Here is a 19,081-nt window from a genome sequence, read left to right as displayed (position 1 = left end):
CAAATATGATAGAGTTCAATGCTCAGGCACAGGTTACAATCACAACCATTTAATTACTATCAAAAAACAGATTCTTCATCAAAATTTCCATAAAGCACATAAATTGAGAGTGACATACTTCATGTACAAAAATCAATTCCAGGTGAATTATAGACATAATTAACAAAGGCAAAAGAGCAAAAAGTCTCTGAAAGAAAACAACAAAACAGCTTCATAAACTCAAGGCACTAAATATAGAACTTAGAAATTGGGCCACATTAAACTGTAAGAATTCCTATTCATCAAAACACATCATTAAACTGTAAGAATATTAAAATTCAAATAAAAGTTGAAGTTCATAAAAGATAAAAGATTGAACCTTAACAAGATAAAAAACAAGATATCTTCAAGACATGTAACTGACTGCCATAGTCTCAATGCCTGGTCCTTCCAAAAGTGAAGTTAGAATTTTTTAGATATTTATTCATTTTTATTTGAAAGGCAGAGTTACAGAGAAAGAAGGAAATACACAGAGAAAGATTTTGCATTTCCTGGTTCACTCCCTTAAATGGCCACAATGACCAAGGCTGAGCTGATCCAAAGCTTCTCCTGGGCCTCCCACACATCTACAGAGTCCCTAGCACCACAGCCCTGCTGTGCTGCTTTTCCAGGCCCTTGGCAGGCAGTTGGGTGGGACTTAGAGTTGCCAACATTCAAGCTCGTGCCCCTATGGGAGGCTGGTACTCCAGGTGGAAGCTTAACATGCTATACCACGCTGCTGGCATCTGATGTTGGAATTTAACTGCTGCTGTGATAGGGAGCTGACACTTCCACTGGGTGTTGGGGTCACAAAGGCTCCACGGTCATAAGTAGATTAATGTTGCCATTATTGAAGTAGGTTGCTTATTAGAAAAGTAGACTCACTCCCTCTTCGTCCTCTTTCTCCTTACCCTTCTGTCACACAATGCCCCCCACTGTGTTACAACACAGACAGAAAATCCTTCCTGGACACCGGTACCTTGGCATTAGAGTTCCCAGTCCTCAGAACAACAAGAGATAAATCTTTCTTCTATTTTTTTTTGGGGGGGAGGGTTGTTGGTCAGAGGAAATGGTCCAGTCTCAAGTATCCTGTTCTGGCATCACAAAAAGATAGACAAGACTCATGTCTGCAACATAGAAAATGACACAGTAATCACCAGTAAAATAACACAAAACAGAATCGAAGAAAAACACAGACACATGAGATAAACAGACGTCCCTCAAAATCAAATATCCAAATGGAAACATCAAGATGAAAATTGGGACTAGCATTACAGCACAGCAAATTAAGCCACTGCTTCCAATGCTGGCACCCAGACAGGAGCACCAATTGGAATCCTGCTGCTCCTATTCTGATCCAGTTCCCTCCTAATGCAAGCCGGGAAAGGAGCAAATGCTGGCCCAGGTACTGGAGTCCCTGGTACCCAGGTGAGAGACACAGGTAGAATTCTGAGCTCCTGGCCTCAGCCCAATCATTTTAATCATCTGGAGAATAAACCAGAAAACGGAAGACATTTTAACATCTCCCTCTTACTCTGCCTTTCAAATAATAAATAAATAAAGAATAATAAAAATTCCTTCAATATTATTGGAATCAAAAAACTAATTAAAATCATCAGTAAATATACTCAGTACTTACTACAGCAGTAACTTTAAGACTATAAACTTCAAATTTTGGATCTTACGATGCAGAGCAATTAGAATTTACATATATCTTGAAGGCTCATTAACTAATGTTTGACTGATTCTGAAACTGTTTGGCATCACAAGAAAAAGTTAAATATAATGCCATCCTAAGAGCTGGCAGGTCCAATTGTATGTATGAACCATCCCAAAGTGCATATTCCTGTGCATACAAAACAAGCACAATAAAAATATTCAAGGAAGTACTCTTCATAATGGAGAAGATCTAGAATAACCATAAAGTAACAAGCACTGTTATTTTCATACAATATAATAACAAAAGGCTTTAGGTAACAATATGGGTGAGTTTTAAAATGGAGTTAACCAAAGAGATGTCAGCTCCCGAAGAATATATAATGTGTGTTTGTTCAATTCCTCTTCTGAACAGCTGTGAGTTTGTTTTGTTGATACTCTCAGAGTTGATTTTGATATTGTGACATATTCACATAAATCTACTATATGACAATTCAGAAAATAGGAATAAAAAATAACTTGTGGGACAGGTTAAGCCTAGTAGTTAAGACTCTGGTTATGCTGACTATTTCTCATACTGAGTGCCTGTGTTGGAGACCTCCATTTGCTCCTGAACCCAGACTGATTCCTCTTACTGCAGACCCTAGAAGGCAGTCATGGAGGCTCTCGTGACTGTGCCTGCCGCCACCCGGGAGACCTGGACTGAATTTCCATCTCTTGGCTTCAGCTGCTGTTGTACGCATTAGGGAATAACCCAGCAGATGGCAGAGCACTCCAGCTCCTTCTACCCCGCCCCCAAAATAAAAACTCCCACAATGAAATATATGAGTTAGCTGCACTTTAAAGGTTAGTTCAAATGTAAGTAAAGCATCTTAATAGAGAATATTAACAAACTAATGTTTTCTGACAAGTTATTTCAAATGTAAATTTTATCAATTTGAGTTTAATTAAACACATTCTGGCAATCATTGAACACCTTTGGCCTAATTTGCTTGATTTAAATCCCCAAACATAATTTATTCTATGTGTAAAATTCTTAAAGCAGATGTTAGATTAAAAACTCATGTTATGGGCCTGGCATGATAGCCTAGCAGCTAAAGTCCTCGGCTTGAACACACCAGCATCCCATATGGGCACCAGCTCTAATCCCAGCAATTCTGCTTCCCATCCAGCTCTCTGCTTGTGGCCTGGGAGGGCAGTCAAGGACAGTTCAAAGCCTTGGGACCATGCACCCACATGGGAGACTCAGAGGAGGTTCTGGGCTCCTGACTTCTCGGATCGGCTCAGCTCTCGCCATTATGGCTACATGTGGAGTGAATTATTGAATGGAAGATCTTCGTCTCTGTCTTTCTTCTCTGTATACCTGACTTTGCAATAGAAACGAATAAATCTTAAAACAAAAAAAAAACCTCACGTTATAATTCTCAAATTGGAAAAGAACAAAAGAGTTACCCTAACACCACTGCCCTCCCTGAAACAAAGCGAACAATTTCCTTCCTAGATATGCCCCACCTGGGACTAGAAACGCTATCTCTTTCACCCAGGGCAGAAGCTTTCACAGGTGACATTCACTAACCACTACAACTATATTCTCCTTCCAGTCTGCTCATTGTCACCTGAAAGTGACACCAGTCTGCTTCTATATCCACAACCCAACTTAAGACCTACGCTCAAACTCAAAGCCAGGACTTTTCCATGGGCCATTCTCCTGATCTGATTTTTTTTTTGCATGCATCTTGCTGATTTATTTAATATAGGTTAAACCAGTTTTGAAATTATAGTGATAACTATTTTTTTGTTTTTGTTTTTTTATTATTGTTAATCACATTGTATTATGTGATACAGTTTTACAGGCGCTGGGATTCCCCCTACCTTTTTAACAATAAAAGGAAAATCGAATACAATGTTTTTAAGAGAACTGGTGGGCCAAGTTCATAAAAGCTAATGTGTATGAATAAGACGTAGAGAGGAATTAAAAGCTCAAATTCAACAGATAAAAGTGGATTTGACACATCTTTGTTACCAAAGGCTTCTAGGCCTTAGAGAAAATCAAAATGGAAAATTCCCATTTAAATATCAGTGTGACTGCTTGCATGTATTAACTAAAAAAGCATGTGATTTCTAGTAACTTCACACCCTAATGTGATACGTTTTTCCCCATTTCTTTAATCCCTTGGTGAAGTGAAGTCACCGTTATTGTTGTTCTCTATTTGCAGAGGAAGCAACTGATTCACAGATGTTGGTAACTTCCTTAAATATTTAATAATAAACAAAAATGAATTATATGTAATGCCTTTTTTGATGGTGGATTTGGTCAATTATTTTGACTTCCTGGACACTTTAACTCCAAGGTTTCTGCTATGTCTCCTAGGTATATAATTTAGAAATCTATTTTAGGTATATCATACAGTGCTTCATTTGAAAACATGAAAAATATGCAACAAGAATTGCATGAGCGTTTAAATATGTCCATATACATGATTCTTAAATACTTTGGGGATTTTTATTCTGAAATAGTTTACAGCTGATGTTGACTGTCAGTACAGAAATCCTTGAGATGAAGAGCATGGGAATTGCTATCAGAAGATGCCAAATGACTCTCTTCTTTTCTGAGAGGTAAAACACTATCTAATCTTGGTTGTTAAAAATAAAATCAATAAGACAGCAGAAATTTCCATTGGCATCCTCCCATGACAAGGCTATTTCTCTTCCTTCAACAGCATGTCAGGGACAAAACAGCGGCTCTGAGAGAGCTGACCTCTGGGGAATATTCTCACCGGCATATTTGAGAGATATCATTTACAAGAAAGATTATTTTAGCAAAAGTGTCCATAACTCTCAGTATGTAACAGTAAATAAATTTTGTAAAATTATGGCCCTGATCATTATAAAAAAAAAGTTTAAAGGTAATTTTAGAGGAGTAGTTTAAGAGACACAGTGGCAGATATGGCTCAGTTACAGAGGTGCACTGTAAATAACTTTCAGTTTAGAATTCCAGTTCTATGTGAGAAGTAGACGGATTGGACGGTTTTTAAGAATCCTGAAGTGAGCCCTGTGCAACAGTCCAATTGGCTAAATCTCCCCTTGCAAGCACCAGTTTATGTGCTGGCTGCGCCACTCCCTATCCAGCTCCCTGCCTGTAGCCTAGAAAAGCAGTAGAGGATCGCTCAAAGTCTTTGGCCTAGCACCTGCATGGGAGACCCAGAAGTACATGGTTTTTGGCTTCAGATTGGCTCAGCTCCAGCTATTGAGGCTGTTTGGGGAGTGAACCAACAAATGGAAAATCCTTCTCTCTGTCACTATAAATCTGTCTATCCAATACAAATAAATAAATCAAAAAAAAAAAAAGAATGCTGATTGAGAACAATTAGAAAAGCTGGAATAAACAGAAGAAAATCATGTTTTGAAGGCAACAGAAAACTACCAGGGCAATGAGGAATTACACTGACAAGACCAAGAAGGAGAGGATGCCCCCCCAAAAAAAGGAATTTAAGGATATGTTTTCTCAATTATATTTAAGAGTGGGAACTCTTAAAACAAAACAAAAGAAAACTTTAAGAGACTGCAAAATTGAGCAGACCCTGATAAACTCGAGGCAGGGGAAATACATAGGGCTTCAGGGCTCAGGTAAAGAGTAGATTCTTACAAACTCTGGATTCACGCCGTAGGATTCCCTCGGGAGAATCAGTAACAGACCAGCCCTAACAGGTACGGAAGCCCAGCTTCTCGGCTTTTTAGTTTCATAGTGTAATACAATGGTGCATGAGTGCTGATTCCTACAGGCTGGCTGCTGATCAGTTATGAAATGGGAATGTCAGAGTGTCCTGAGGCCCCTCCAAGGATCTGATCTTTCATACACATCGAGGCAAGCTACACAGACAACCAGCCCTAGGAGGAGCACAGCATGAGGCAGAAAGCCCCATGGGTAAACAGCAGAACAGAGGCACCTAGCAACTGAAGAACAAAGTTACAGAACTGTAAAATAATCCTATTAACATATTTGAAAAATTCCTGGACAAATTTGAGTCAAATGGGGGAGGGGGAGAGGGAACAAAATAAAATCATAAAAGTTAAAAAAAAAATGCCCTATCTAAAACCTCAGAAGCAAGTCATCATGTGAGACTAACAGCAATTAGACACAGCTAGAGAACTGGTGGCTGAATATAGGTCAGGAGCAGAGAGCATGAATGAAATATTGAGAGACAAAACTACAGAAATGACAAAATCACGTGAAACGGGATAAAGCAGCATTTGTCAAGGTTGGCATTATCATATCAGGCCAAATCATTCTCTGTTGGGGGAAAGTTACTGCATGCACTAAAGGATATCTGCAGCTCCCCAAGACTCTGTTCAGTAAATTATCAATACCACATCTTCTCCAGAAAGATGTCTCAAGGTAGTGTGAAGTGGCCAGTGCTGTGGCATAGCTCACAAGGCGGCCATCTGAGGTTCTGGCATCCTACACCCCCACCGCTCAGGGCTCAGCAGCTCCACTTCCAACCCAGCTTCTCCCTGATAGTCTAGGAAAAGCAGAAGACCTGAGGAAGCACTGGAGTCTCTGTAAACATGTGGGAGACCTGGAGAAATTTTTCAGCTCTAGGGTGCTGGCTATGCAGGGGCCCACCTCTTGCTGTTGCAGCCACGTGGGGAGTGGACAAGCGGGAAGAAGATGTCTTGTTCTCTGTGTGTGTGCGCATGTATGTCTTTTATTCTTTTAGATAAATAAAATGAATATTCTTTTAAAAAGAAAAAGAGAGAAACTGAATGTGAGATAAAGCCAAAATACTCCCATGGGGACAAAACTGCCACAAGAACTACTGCAAGAAGGTGACAAAAACATAATTACAGTCCCAAAGGAAAAGACAGCAAATGAAGCAAAAGCCACATTTGAAGAAATAATTGGAGAGTTTTCCAAACTCAGCCAAGGAACCATGTAATGGATTCAGGATGTAATTATGATCCAAACAAGTAAAACAAATGAACAGGAATATCCAGGCTTATAATGGAAAGACTGTTGAGAACCAAGAATAAAAAAAAAAGAGAGGCAGCTTAAGAAAAGAGCAGAGCAGTGTCAAAGCAGAAACACAAGCACACAGCTGACCCCTTACGAGACACAACGGAGGCCAGAGACAACAGGGTGATGTGCTCCAAGTGCTGGGGAGCCCGGCCAAGCGCTGTGTTTCTGAACTCTTCAACAACAAAGGCAATATAAACACATTCTGACAGAAACAGGGAGAGATTTTGCAACTTGAGGACTCATAACAACAGAGAACATCAAAAGGTCAGGAAGAAAATTACCTCAGACGGAAGTAGGAGCTAGAAAAAGTAATAAAAATAAGAGAAAAGGTAAATGCATAGATAAATCTGAAAGGATATTGGGTACAGAAAGCAAAGACCATCTTGTAGAGATTTACAATGTACACATACCAGGTTACTTACTTTAAAAAATTTCAAGGAAAAATATAATTTACAGGTAGATTTCTTTGATGCCCAAAATTTTGAAATCCCTGCATGATTTTTTCATGATACACACACACACACACGCGCGCACACACATATACATATATAATATTCTCTAAAGAACCCTAAACTAGAAAATAAAATAATAGCATATATACTGTGATAACAGAATTGAAGTATAAATTGAAATTAAAGATTATAAAAGCACATGGTTCTGAACGGATTACAACATTCATTATACTTTAATTAGTTTTGGACTCTTAATGTAATTGCTAGATTAACTACTATGAGAAAAAACAGATTTTTGACTAAGGAGAAAATGGGATAGTGTAAAATGAGTAATTAGTCCAGAAGTTACAAAGAGCAAGAAAGAACAGAGAAGTGATATGGAAAATGGCAGCAAACAGTGCAAGATTTAAACCCAAATACACCAATAATCACATTAAAGAAACACAGGAGAGAGATCAGCAAACTCAGACTTTAAAATAAAGAAATCAAACTACAGTCTGCTTATAAGAGGAACCATGAAATATTTATATAAAAGTAAATTATTTCTAAAATAAAACAGAAATAAGAAATACAATTTTTAATACGGTTTATGGGGCCGGCATCGTGACAGACTGGGTAAAACTGCCACGTGCAATGTCAGCATCACATATAGATACAGATTTGTGTGTTGGCTGCTCCACTTCTGATACAGCAAATGGCCTCGGAAAAGAAAAACAGAAAAATCCAAACTTTGGATGCCTGCGGCCCATGTGGGAGACCCAGATGCAGCCCTAGCTTCGGCCTGGCACAGCCCTGGCCATTGCAGTCATCTGGGTTGTGAACCAGTGAAATCTCACCCTTTCTCTGTCTGTCACTTGTTCACCACCTCTGAACTTTGAAATAAATCAACAAGTCTCTTACAAATATGTACTTTCGATCTATTTATTATTTGGCCTACTTGTTTTACTTTAAAATGAATGCTTATTCATACTGGCTAAGGTAACACACATGAAGCTGTAACATTTTAGTTTTAAGTATTTCTCCACACATCTATAAATACAAAGCAAAGGCAGCATTAACCGCAATAGAATGCCTTGGGCAATGGTAACTCCTCCTTCTCAGTCCTTTTTAAATTAAAATAGTTTCCTATATGAAACAAAATACTGTTCAGTTTTATGAAATGTCACCTCTAAAAACATCATTAGGTTTGGTTTCCAGTTTTGCATGCAAAAAACTAAGAAGTCACAAATCTGCCCTAAAAGAAGTATTAAAAAAGAAACAACAAACAAAAAATACCAACAAGCTAGTCTTACTGAAAAATCAACAACTTTCTTTGGTTCTGTAAGAGACGGAAGGACAATGGGAAAAATGCTAGTCACTCTCAGACCGCAAGAGAATTGAACTAGAATAACAACAAAAAAAGAAAATGACAAGGTACATGGAGAATACATGTAATGCATTCAGATAACACATACAGAGCGAATCACTAGACAGATTAAAAATCTTTTGAACCTAGAGTGAGGATTCGGTTTCCATTTCCTAGGGTTAGTCTTGACACCTGACTCGGGCACTTTACTCCAACTTCTGGTCAATGCAGATCCTGGGCAACAGCAGTTATGGTTCGACTCACCATGTTCCTGTCACTCCCATGGATCGGGGTATTCTCTTTCTCTCTCCCTTCCTCAAAATACTTAGCTAAAAGAAAACTACAACTCGAGTAATTCAAAATTTGAGATTCAGTGTAACTAGTGCATAGAAATCAAAGATAACAATGCACATATTGGAAAGATATTAAGTTAACCTTGGGAAACCTTAGAAAATCAGAGATACAAGAACAAAATAAATGGAAACAAATAAAGCAGGAACTACATCAAATACCAATAAAATTGAAAACAGGACATTAATAGAGAAAATGAACCAAAGAAAATCTGATTATTTAGGAAGATCGATAAAACTGGCAGTTTCTAGTGAAGCTAACAAAAATGTATTAATAACACAAATAAAATACAGGTCATTTCTATAGATTCTATGATACTGAAATGATAACAAAGAAATTTGAAAGTTGGATTAGGTAGACTAATAACTTGAATGACCTAATTTGCCAACATTCACACAGGTAAAACAGAAATCCGAATAGGCATATACCTGTGAAAGAATTTGAGTCTATCATTAATACCGTCCAAAACAGAAAACATAACACCCTGGTGGAGGTCACTGGTTAACGGTACCAAACATTTAAGAAAGAAATATAGGGCCCAGTGCGATGGCACAGTGGTTAAGGTCCTCACCTTGCACGCCCAGGATCCCATATGGGTCGCCGGTTCTAATCCCGGCTGCAGCCTTCCCATCCAGCTCCCTGCCTATGGCCTGGGAAAGCAGTCGAGGACGGCCCAGGGCCTTGGGACTTTGCACCCATGTGGGAGACCCGGAAGAGGCTCCTGGCTTCGGACCGGCATAGCATTGGCTGTTGTGCTCACTTGGGGGGTGAATCATCGGATGGAAGATCTTCCTCTCTGTCTCGCCTCTCTGTATATCCGCCTTTCCAATAAAAATTAAAAAATAAATCTTTTTAAAAAAAAAGACTCAAAGAAAGAAATATAACACTCTTCTACAGTAGCTTTCAGAAGACAAAATTAGCAGGAATACTTCCAAAAGCATTCTATGAAGCCTTTATCTCTGGTAAAAATAAAATCATATAAAGACATTATAAGTTCAGATCAATACCACACATCGACATAGATTCAAAAGTCGTCAAAAAATACATATATATGCCAACTGCATCCACAAGTGATAAAAAGAATTATATTCCACAACCAAGTACCTATGTGGGACTTAGTACAAATAGACAAGGCTGATTCAATATCTGAAAATCAATTAACACAATCAATCACATTAACATATCATATCAACAGAGGCTGAAAACTATTTGATAAAACTAATTACCTCAGTCATAATAAAAGCTCTCAGTAAACAGAAGAAAAGAAGGGAAACTTCTCAACCTTGACAAAAATATCTATAAGGAAACACTATAGCTAGCATTATATCTAGTGAGAAGAAATGCAAAGCCCCCCCATCAGGATCAGCAATGAGGCCTTGGATTCTCATTTTCAGTATCGCAATGCAATCACAACCATCCAACTGAGAAATGGGCAAAGGATTTCAACAGACAGTTCTCAAGAGAAGAAACACTAACAGCCAGCAAATGTACAAAACAACGATCAACATCAGTAGCCACCAGAGAATCACAAATCAAAACCACTAAGATTCACTTCATCCCTATCAGAACGGACAAAATCCAGAGCACACAGAGTAACAAGCTGCCAAGAGTGTCAAGAAAGGGGACACTTATAAATGTGGGAATGTAAATGAGCGTGGCCACTGTGGAAAACAATGTGGATACTTCTTTAAAAACCAGAAACAGACTTGCCATATAATCTGTTCATCTCACTAGTGGATATATACCCAAAATATTTGAAAGCTGAATCACTATGTGTACAGTAACACTCTTCACAATAGCCAAAATATAAACAAAGAAGGTATCCATCATCCTAAGAATTGATAAAGAAAATATGGTAAACATGCCCAATGGCATAACATCCAGCTATAAAAATTAATTTGCAACAAAATGGACTTAACTGAAGCAGATCATATTAAATGAACTAAGCCAAATCCAGCAAGACAAAATACTACATGTTCTCATTTTAAGTGGGAACTAAAATTTTTTAAAATACTCCTAATAAATAAGAAATGTCTATGTATATCAGTATTGCTGCAAATATGGTTTGGAGAAACTTGTTTATGTCTTTGTCAAATCAATGGTTAAGAATGGTGTACTACTGGGCCCGGCGCGGTGGCGCAAGTGGTTAAAGGTCCTCACCTTGCACGCCCGGGATCCCATATGGGCGCCTGTTCTAATCCCGGCTGCCCCGCTTCCCTTCCAGCTCCCTGCCTGTGGCCTGGGAAAGCAGTCAAGGACGGCCCAAGGCTTTGGGAACCTGCACCCGTGTGGGAGACCCGGAAGAGGCTCCTGGCTTTGATTCGGCATAGTATTGGCCCATTGCGCTCACTTGGGGAGTGAATCATCGGATGGAAGATCTTCCTCTCTGTCTCTCCTCTCTGTATATCCGCCTTTCCAATGAAAAAATAATAAAAATAAATCTTTTTTTTAAAAAAAAAAAGAATGGTGTACTACTGTACTTTAAATTAAATGTGATTACTTCATAATTTATTGTATATTAGTAAAATGCTCATATTTTATTCAATTACTATTAGTAGCTCTTGTTTGTATTCCCACTAATTAGTTTTCGGGTTTGTTGTTTTGTTTTGTTTTGTTTTTTTTGCTTTTTACATGTTAAACTCCTTATTTGGTGAAAATTACCAAGTCTTATACTGTAGTGCGAATCTGAAACACGCCACCTCGTAAGTTAAGAAGACAGAGAGAGGGAAAGGAAGGGCAAGGGAAGGGGAAGAGACGAAGGGAGGGACAAGGGGCATGTCATTACGCTCTTAGAATTGTATCTACAAATCATAGTGAATGCTAAACACTAATTAAAATTTAAAATCAAATTATAAGAAAAAATAATAATGTCCAGAAATGTACCCACATAAATACAGTCAGCTGTTTGAAAAGGGAGCAAAGGCAGTACAACAGAGCAGTTTGTCTTTTCAGGAATGACTGCTGCAGGAATTGTAAAACACATGTGAAGAAGAAGACACAAACCTCATACTCTTCACCAAAATTAATTCAGAATGGATAACAGGCTTAATGTAAAATGTAAAACCATAAAACTCCCAGAAGATAACATAAGAGTAAATCTAGCTGACGCAGGTTATAGTGGTGACATTTTAAATACAACACCAAAGGCACAATCCATTAAAGAAATAATTTATAAGATAGACTTCATTAAAATTAAAAACTAGCATGATACAAAAAATAGTATCAAGAGGATGAGTTAGGATAAAGTGCAGTCTAGGACAAAGTATTTGCAAAACACATCTGATAAAGAACTGTTCTTCAGATCCATATGAAAATGCTTCTTGAAATCAAGATCAACCAGGGGGAGAAAAATAAAAAGTGGATCAAGAGTCTGAATAAACTTCTAAGAAGACATACTGATGAAAAAAATGAGCACATGAGATGCCCCATCAAATGCCACTAGGTGAATACAGATTAAAACCAATCTGATATTAGGACCCACCCATCTGGATGGGCCACAGTATGGAATGCGCATGCTAACAACTGCTGGTAAGGATGGGGAGCATCAGAAATTCTCATTCCTTTCAGAACAGGCTGAGGTTCCTCACCATGTTATCCAGCACTGCAGCACTTGCGCTCTTTTGACCCAAAGGAGCTAGAAACTTATTTCCACTCAAAAATCTATACACAGATGTTTGTAACAGCTTTATCCATAATTGCCAGAATTTGGAAGCGACCAAAATGTTCTTCAGCAGCTTAAAAGATAAATAAACTGTGGTAAATCTAGACACAGTATTAGCACTAAAAAGAAATGAGCTATCAATCCATAAACAGACAGGGAGAAACCTTGTATGCATATTAGTATTGAAGAAAAACAATTCAAAAAGGTTACATTCCATATTATTCCAACTCTATGACACTGTGGGAATAGTAAAACAATACAGATGGCAAGATTAGTGTGTGGAATGGATTGGGGCAGAGGGAAGAAATGAAAAGGCAGAGCACAGAGGAGTTTTAGAGCTATAAAACCATTGGCAAGATACTATAATGCTGTGTACATGTCATTATGCACTTTCCCAATGCCATGAACTACACAGCACCAAGATGAACCCCTAATCGAAATTAGGACTACAACGGTGTATAAGTTCATAAGCTGTAACAAATGAACCACTCTAAAGAAGAATATCGATATTGAGAGAGGTTATGCACTGCACTTCCACAGGCAGGAGGTCTAAGGGAAATCCCTGTGTCTTCACTTTGCTGTAAACCTAAAATTGCTCTTAAAAAAAAAAAAAGTTTAAAAAATCATTAGGATAATACCTGATTGTAACTTGGGAGCTAAAATCTAAGACTGTAATGCTCATAATTGGTATTTGATAATACTTACCTTTAGCATTTTAAACAGTGGCCAGTAAATTAAAAACATAAATCTAGTGAACCTGAGCAGAGAGCCCCCAAGAAAATTCAGGGTAAGAAGCTAATCCTTGGTTCCCTGAGCTTTACCTACATGCCTGCCAACTGCAGTAGAAAACCCTAAGGTACTTAATTCAACTGTCATGGGACTCACGTGTCTGACAAAAAAAAAAAAAAAGAGTACTCTGTAATGCGAGATCTACAAAATAGCAGAAATCATTCATGCATAATTATGTTTTATGTTTTTGTGTAATTATGTGTTGATGCACATTATTCTGTTTAAACACCTTGGCTCCTGGACATGCTTTCATAACTGTGCTCATTTATTTTATGCAAATCAACACTAAAATGGCCTTTGCATATATGCACACAGGTGACTAGCTAAATGGTAAAAATAAAGGAAAAATATTGCAGAATTGCTTCCAGTTCAAAACTTCACATTTGCATCACTTCAAAATGATTTCTTATGTATTATCTCATTCCCAGCTCTGTGACAGGCAAAGGAAATAAATTGAGTATGCATTTAGGAATAATTTTGGCATCTTCCCTTTACAAATTTATGGATATATGTACACGGTGTTTATATAAGTTATATATCATAGACAGTTCTCCAAAACATCTCTTGAAGCCATCTCCTTCTCCACATTTCCACAGTGGCCATCCTAGTTCTGACTTGACTTTATTTGAGTATGTCCTCCAAAAATTCACCTACCAAAAACATAACTCCTCCGCCTGTCGGTGTCGGGAGGTGTTTGGTCATGGTGGTAGAATCCTTTTCTGTGAACTGATGCCTATCTGGGGGCACTGGGTTAATTTGTGTACGTCTGAATTCAGGATCCCGAGAATGGCTTGTTATAAAGAGGGACTATGCCTTGTATTCTGCTTGTTTAGCATGCTTCTTCCTGCCTCATACTGAGGCAGCAGCAAGCCCTCACCAGAAGCTGAGCAGATGCTGGCACCATGCCCTTGAACTTCCCAGGCCCCAGAATCATGAAACAAAAACAAAAAATCATTATAAATTACCCACTCTGAGCATTCTGTATTAACAAAGGAAAATGGACCAAAAAACCCTCACTGCTTACCTAAATACTCTGTCTTTAGCTCATCCCACACTGTCAGCTCTCAATACCCTCTGACTAAACACAGATCCAGTAATGTTGCTGCCTTGCAAAAATTCCACCATTTGGTCCCACTCCTAGTCAATCAGCAAGAGGCCTGATGAATAATTAGAACACCCACAGTGGGCAAACCTATTCCTTTGGAGATCTGTATCTTTAAAATGTATATACACTTATTTCTCATTCTAATTTATAATTTATGCATGCTAGATTTAAAGCCAATAGCAGGGTTTGGATTGTTTCCATTTCCAGCAAAATATGCTACGGCAAGCTGGTCTTGCAGCTCCACAAATCCTCTTGCACCCAGCTTTCTCATGCCCTCAGCGGCAAGAGATGAGGGTCCAGGGCAAAACGTGAAGTCTACAGACACCTCACCCGTGACACCCCTCCCGCTTCAGGCTCAGCGAGCGCCTCCTGCTGAAGAAAAAGCACAACCTACATCTCATAAGATGTATTTCTGGAACATAATTCTTACACAGAGGTCTAAAAAACCATTTGCAGTTTTTTCAATACTATGTTCCTTTTTTAGAAATCCTTAGTACACATCAGCACATTAGATTTTCTGAAAAGTCTAACAAGAAAGCCTGCAAAAAAGGCCCAGCAGCCAGAAGCCATGTCCTACAGAACCCACTTTGCTGAAGGTGCCCTATTTTCCACCACACTTTCAATCTCTCCTCACCCCGTTCCTACTATCTGGAAATACTTCTCTTCTTCCTGCAACTGGCCAGCTCCTACTTGCTCTTAGAAATCCACCAATCTACCCCTTTCAATCATTTTCAGGCACCCTAGCTAGATATTACAGCCACCGGTACAGACATATGTTAAATTCCATCATGTGTTGTAACCTTGGATGTACTAATCGGTCCCCCTGGCCACTTTATGAGAAATCTGGAAGCAGGAATCATGCTTTAATCACTAGTGAATTATGTGAATCTAGAAAGTCAGTAACAGGAATCTGGTAAGCCCAGGGAAAACTAATTTATGAGAAAACAATGACTTGGTAACGTGTGTGTGTGTGTGTGTGAGAGAGAGAGAGAGAGAGAGAGAGAGAGAGACATCAATTGTCATCTCTGCTACTCCAGCCAGAAAAGTTCTGCTAACAAAAAAAAGGGAGGAATAATATCTGGCTAGGGGAAACAGAATTGATGGTCTCTGGAAAACCCAGATGGAATGGGCAAAGGTCTCCTACAGTTGAGTCTGTAAAGAGAATCTGCACCAGCTAATATTTTGCCTATAGATCAGTTACGGCTAGTGGTGTCTCTGTCCAGGGTCCTGAGATTTCAGCGGGAGGCATGGGGCTCTGTTCAAAATTAGGCAGAACAAAAACAAGGCTGGAACAGAAATGCATGCCTATTTTTTTAATACAGAGGCTTTCTTCTCACCCAAGATCCCAGGATAACTGTATTCAACCAGGTGCAGTTAAATTGTAATGAACTTCATTCTGTCAAAAAAGTTAGAGTCTGAAGGAGGCAAAGGATACAGGGCAAAGGACTTAAGTGTCACATGCAGATTTTCCTTGGAGCTCTGCCTCTAATCTTCAGGTGACTTTGGACAAGTGACCCCCTTTCTAGACCTGGACTTGCTGACCTCTGAGCCCAGCAGCTTCTTAATTAAGATGCAGCAAACCTTTAGTACAATCACCAGCATGCGTCAAACACTCTTGCTTCTTTAATCCTCTCAAAACCCTTTGAAGTGGGTATTATTCTCATTTGACACATAGGAAGACATGGGTTCATAAGGTAGAGTAGTTTAATCAAAGCCTTTACGTAATCACACGGCATTGCCTGGCTGGGAAATTCAGTATGTTCACAGACTAAGACTGTCTCACAATGCCAGCCTCCCTTAAACTCCGACTAACTTTTTTTTTTCTAATTTTACATTTCATATCACATAACCTTAAACTACTCTGAAGGTTTCCTAGAGACCCAACATGTCCCACATTTGGCTGATTCCTCTTAATGAGGCAGAGGTGCCCAGCTCTTCTCTGTATGATGTAGTCTCCTAGAGTTTCCCGCACTGCCACACACAGCCTGTTTCACTTGCTTTCTCTTACTCCTCAGCTGAGTGGCCACTGCACCCTACTAACACAAGGACTGCCCAAAAGGAGACAGCTGCAGAGCAGACACAAACAGCAAAAAAATCTGGGAATGTGGGGGCACCTTTCTCCATCCATCTTTTGCCCCACTTGTGGGACACACCAGTTCAATCTGCCTGGTGCTTTCTCGGGTGGATTCACAGAAAGAGAGTCATTTATCCAGCTTTGGGGTCTCTAAGATTAACCTGCTAATGTTTAACTCAACACAGGGACTGATGAAATTCTAGTGATCTTTCTACTAACAACAACAACAACAATCAAGATCCACGATGCTTAATAAACTTACCTAACAGGAGCCGTTCAGAAGCCAGCCATGCCAGATCCCACCCACCAAGGCCCCCACGGACAACTCTAAGCCCCTGAAACAATGGAGGATCTTGTCTGTAAGCACTGCCAGCCACCCACACAGATACCCTACAGCCTCAGGAAATCACCCAATCATCTTTCCTACTTTGATTGGAGCTGTTGGAGTTCCTCTTTCAGCTTCTCCCCTGACTCTTAGTGCAAACAATCCCCAGCTTTTCTCCTTTCCCACGCCGCATAGTCAGCCACCTTTGCTAGGCTATAACCCATGCAACAGTAGCTCTCTCTCCTTGGAAAGCTCCCCTCATAACTTTCCCACTTCAACATGAATACATTCAATACTGTACAGCGTGATTGTGCCTGCAGGAGAAATGACATGTTTAGCACAGGTTTAGGATGGGAGAGCCAGCCACCCATCACAGCAGTTTTTAACTTGGTTAAGTGATATGACATGCATCAGTAACATTATGTTTGCAGGATTGTAAAGCATCACCCACCAGACACAGTACACCATTTCACCTGAACCCCTCTTAGCACTTTAGACAGGGAAATGTGGCTCATCTCGCACCTCTTTCCCACCATATTCTTCCCTCCCCGTCAACACCACAACCCCCATTGCTCTGCCCCAGCTCATGCCATACACAGACCATACCAGAAACCCGTTTACAGTGAATTAACAACTCTGCATTCTATAAAGAATACAGCGGTGAAAATGGAATATCCTAAGTTTGCACAGATTCCAAACTAAAGGGCACACTACTAAAGCTGTCAGACAAAGAGCCCCTGGGGCCAGGAGCAGCTGCCAGAAGGGACAGCCAACCCAGTAGATCCCCGCTATGGGGCTTGGAGTCCTCAGCACACGGACTGCCCTCACCTGTCCTCATCAAAGAAGGCAGAAAATGCCCACTGAAAGGGGGAGGTTCTTGATGCCCACAGCTGGCCCTACGCTCGGGGCAGATGCATCACCCACAAAAAGCCCCGGGCCAGGCCCTAACAGAGCTGTTCCACAGCGTGTGCGACAGAAAAGTCTGAAGTGGCTAAACTGACAGCGGTTGCCCGGCAGCAGGCCGACACCTCCATCACAAGACAGATTAATATGTGTGCACCCTGTTCTTGCTACGGACTCCCAGCTCGGGATACTTCAGCCTTGAGTTTCCCAGAAGAGGGAAAGCAAGTCCAGGTAGCTAGGAGCAGGTGGATGGGGTGATGGGATAAGCTTCTGTGGATTCCTCCTGGGTAGGGAAAGACAGCCCAGCAGCAGGGGCCAGTTGGAGCTCCTGATCCAGATCCACCGCCTGGGCGCCAAGGCGTTTTCATAAAACCACGAGTCCGCGGCAGGGAGGGCAGCCCAACTGGGCAGGCAGGGGACTCACCACGTCCATGATCTGCAAGAGGCTCAGGGAGAAGTAGACAGTGAGCGGCTGTGAGTCATTGGCCACCGGCCTCTCCAGGGGGTTGTAGTTCTTGACCAGCTCCTTGTAGAGCTTCCTCTGGAACTCGCCTTGCAGGGACACTTAAGGAGAGCGGGATCCAGGCAGGCTACTCAGGAAAGGCCAGCGGGGGTGCGCCCCACATCCCGCAGCCCCAAGCCACCCACCGCCCAACACAGACCACCAGCCCGGGCGGCGTCCCCCGCGGAAACTAACCTCCCGCCCCCTCAGCCTAACCCAGGCGCGGGGGACACAGTGCCGCCGGGGATGTGCCCGGGACCCCGCGGCAGAGCAGGGAGACGAGCTGGCTTTACCGTGCAGGAGCGACGCGGCCAGCGCCAGCCAGAAGCCGGTTCGCGAGCCGCGCATGTTGGTGCCGGAGCTGCCGCGGGCCGGCGCGCCGCGCGTCTAGCCTGCTGGTCCGGGCCTGCGCCTGCCACCGCCAAGTCGCCTCCCGCCCTCCTCGCGCGCCTTTGAAGCGCCGAGCGCGCCCCCGCCGGCGCGCGCCCCCGCCTGGCCCGCCCCCGCGCGCCGCTCCGCGTGACGAGCCCCGCCCCCGGCCTCGGGCGGCCGCGCGGGGAACTGCGGCCCGCGGCTGTCACGGCCAGACGCCCCACGCTGGGCAGCCGGAACCCGCACCGCGCACTCGAGAGCGAGCCGGAGCGCCTCTGACTGGCTCCAGTTCCCCAGGATTCTCCTCCCCGCGCGGGCTGCCGAGCGACGGCAGCCGGGAGCTAAGCTTTAGGAAATGTCTGTGAGGGCACGGGACTGTCACCCTGTTCTGCCTCACCCAGCGCTGGGCGGCCACAGCTGGAGTCTGGAAGTTCCGTAAGTTCCATCAGCTCTCCGCAGATACCCCATTTAACTCTTATTCACTTTAAAAGCGCATGCAAACAGGAGAAAA

General features: G+C 41.5%; 1 protein-coding gene across 1 annotated transcript in view; it reads right to left on the bottom strand.

Annotated features, from left to right (window-relative positions):
- CHRNA7 (cholinergic receptor nicotinic alpha 7 subunit) overlaps positions 1-18,646 on the bottom strand; it is a 109,088-nt gene extending 90,442 nt beyond the window's left edge. The window contains exons 1-2 of the mRNA XM_040968959.1: positions 18,492-18,646; positions 18,121-18,260 (exon numbers count right to left, since the gene is read on the bottom strand). Coding sequence (XP_040824893.1) covers positions 18,121-18,260; positions 18,492-18,546 — 195 coding nt within the window. The 5' untranslated portion in view covers positions 18,547-18,646. The remainder of the gene's footprint in view (positions 1-18,120; positions 18,261-18,491) is intronic.
- Between the last annotated feature and the right edge of the window lie 435 nt (positions 18,647-19,081).

This window comes from Ochotona curzoniae, unplaced genomic scaffold, assembly GCF_017591425.1.
Source record: "Ochotona curzoniae isolate NIBS_2020 unplaced genomic scaffold, NIBS_Ocur_1.0 scaffold_4701, whole genome shotgun sequence".
NCBI lineage: Eukaryota > Metazoa > Chordata > Mammalia > Lagomorpha > Ochotonidae > Ochotona > Ochotona curzoniae.
Note: the sequence above shows the minus strand (reverse complement) of the source record. Positions and strands in the feature narration are given on the sequence as shown.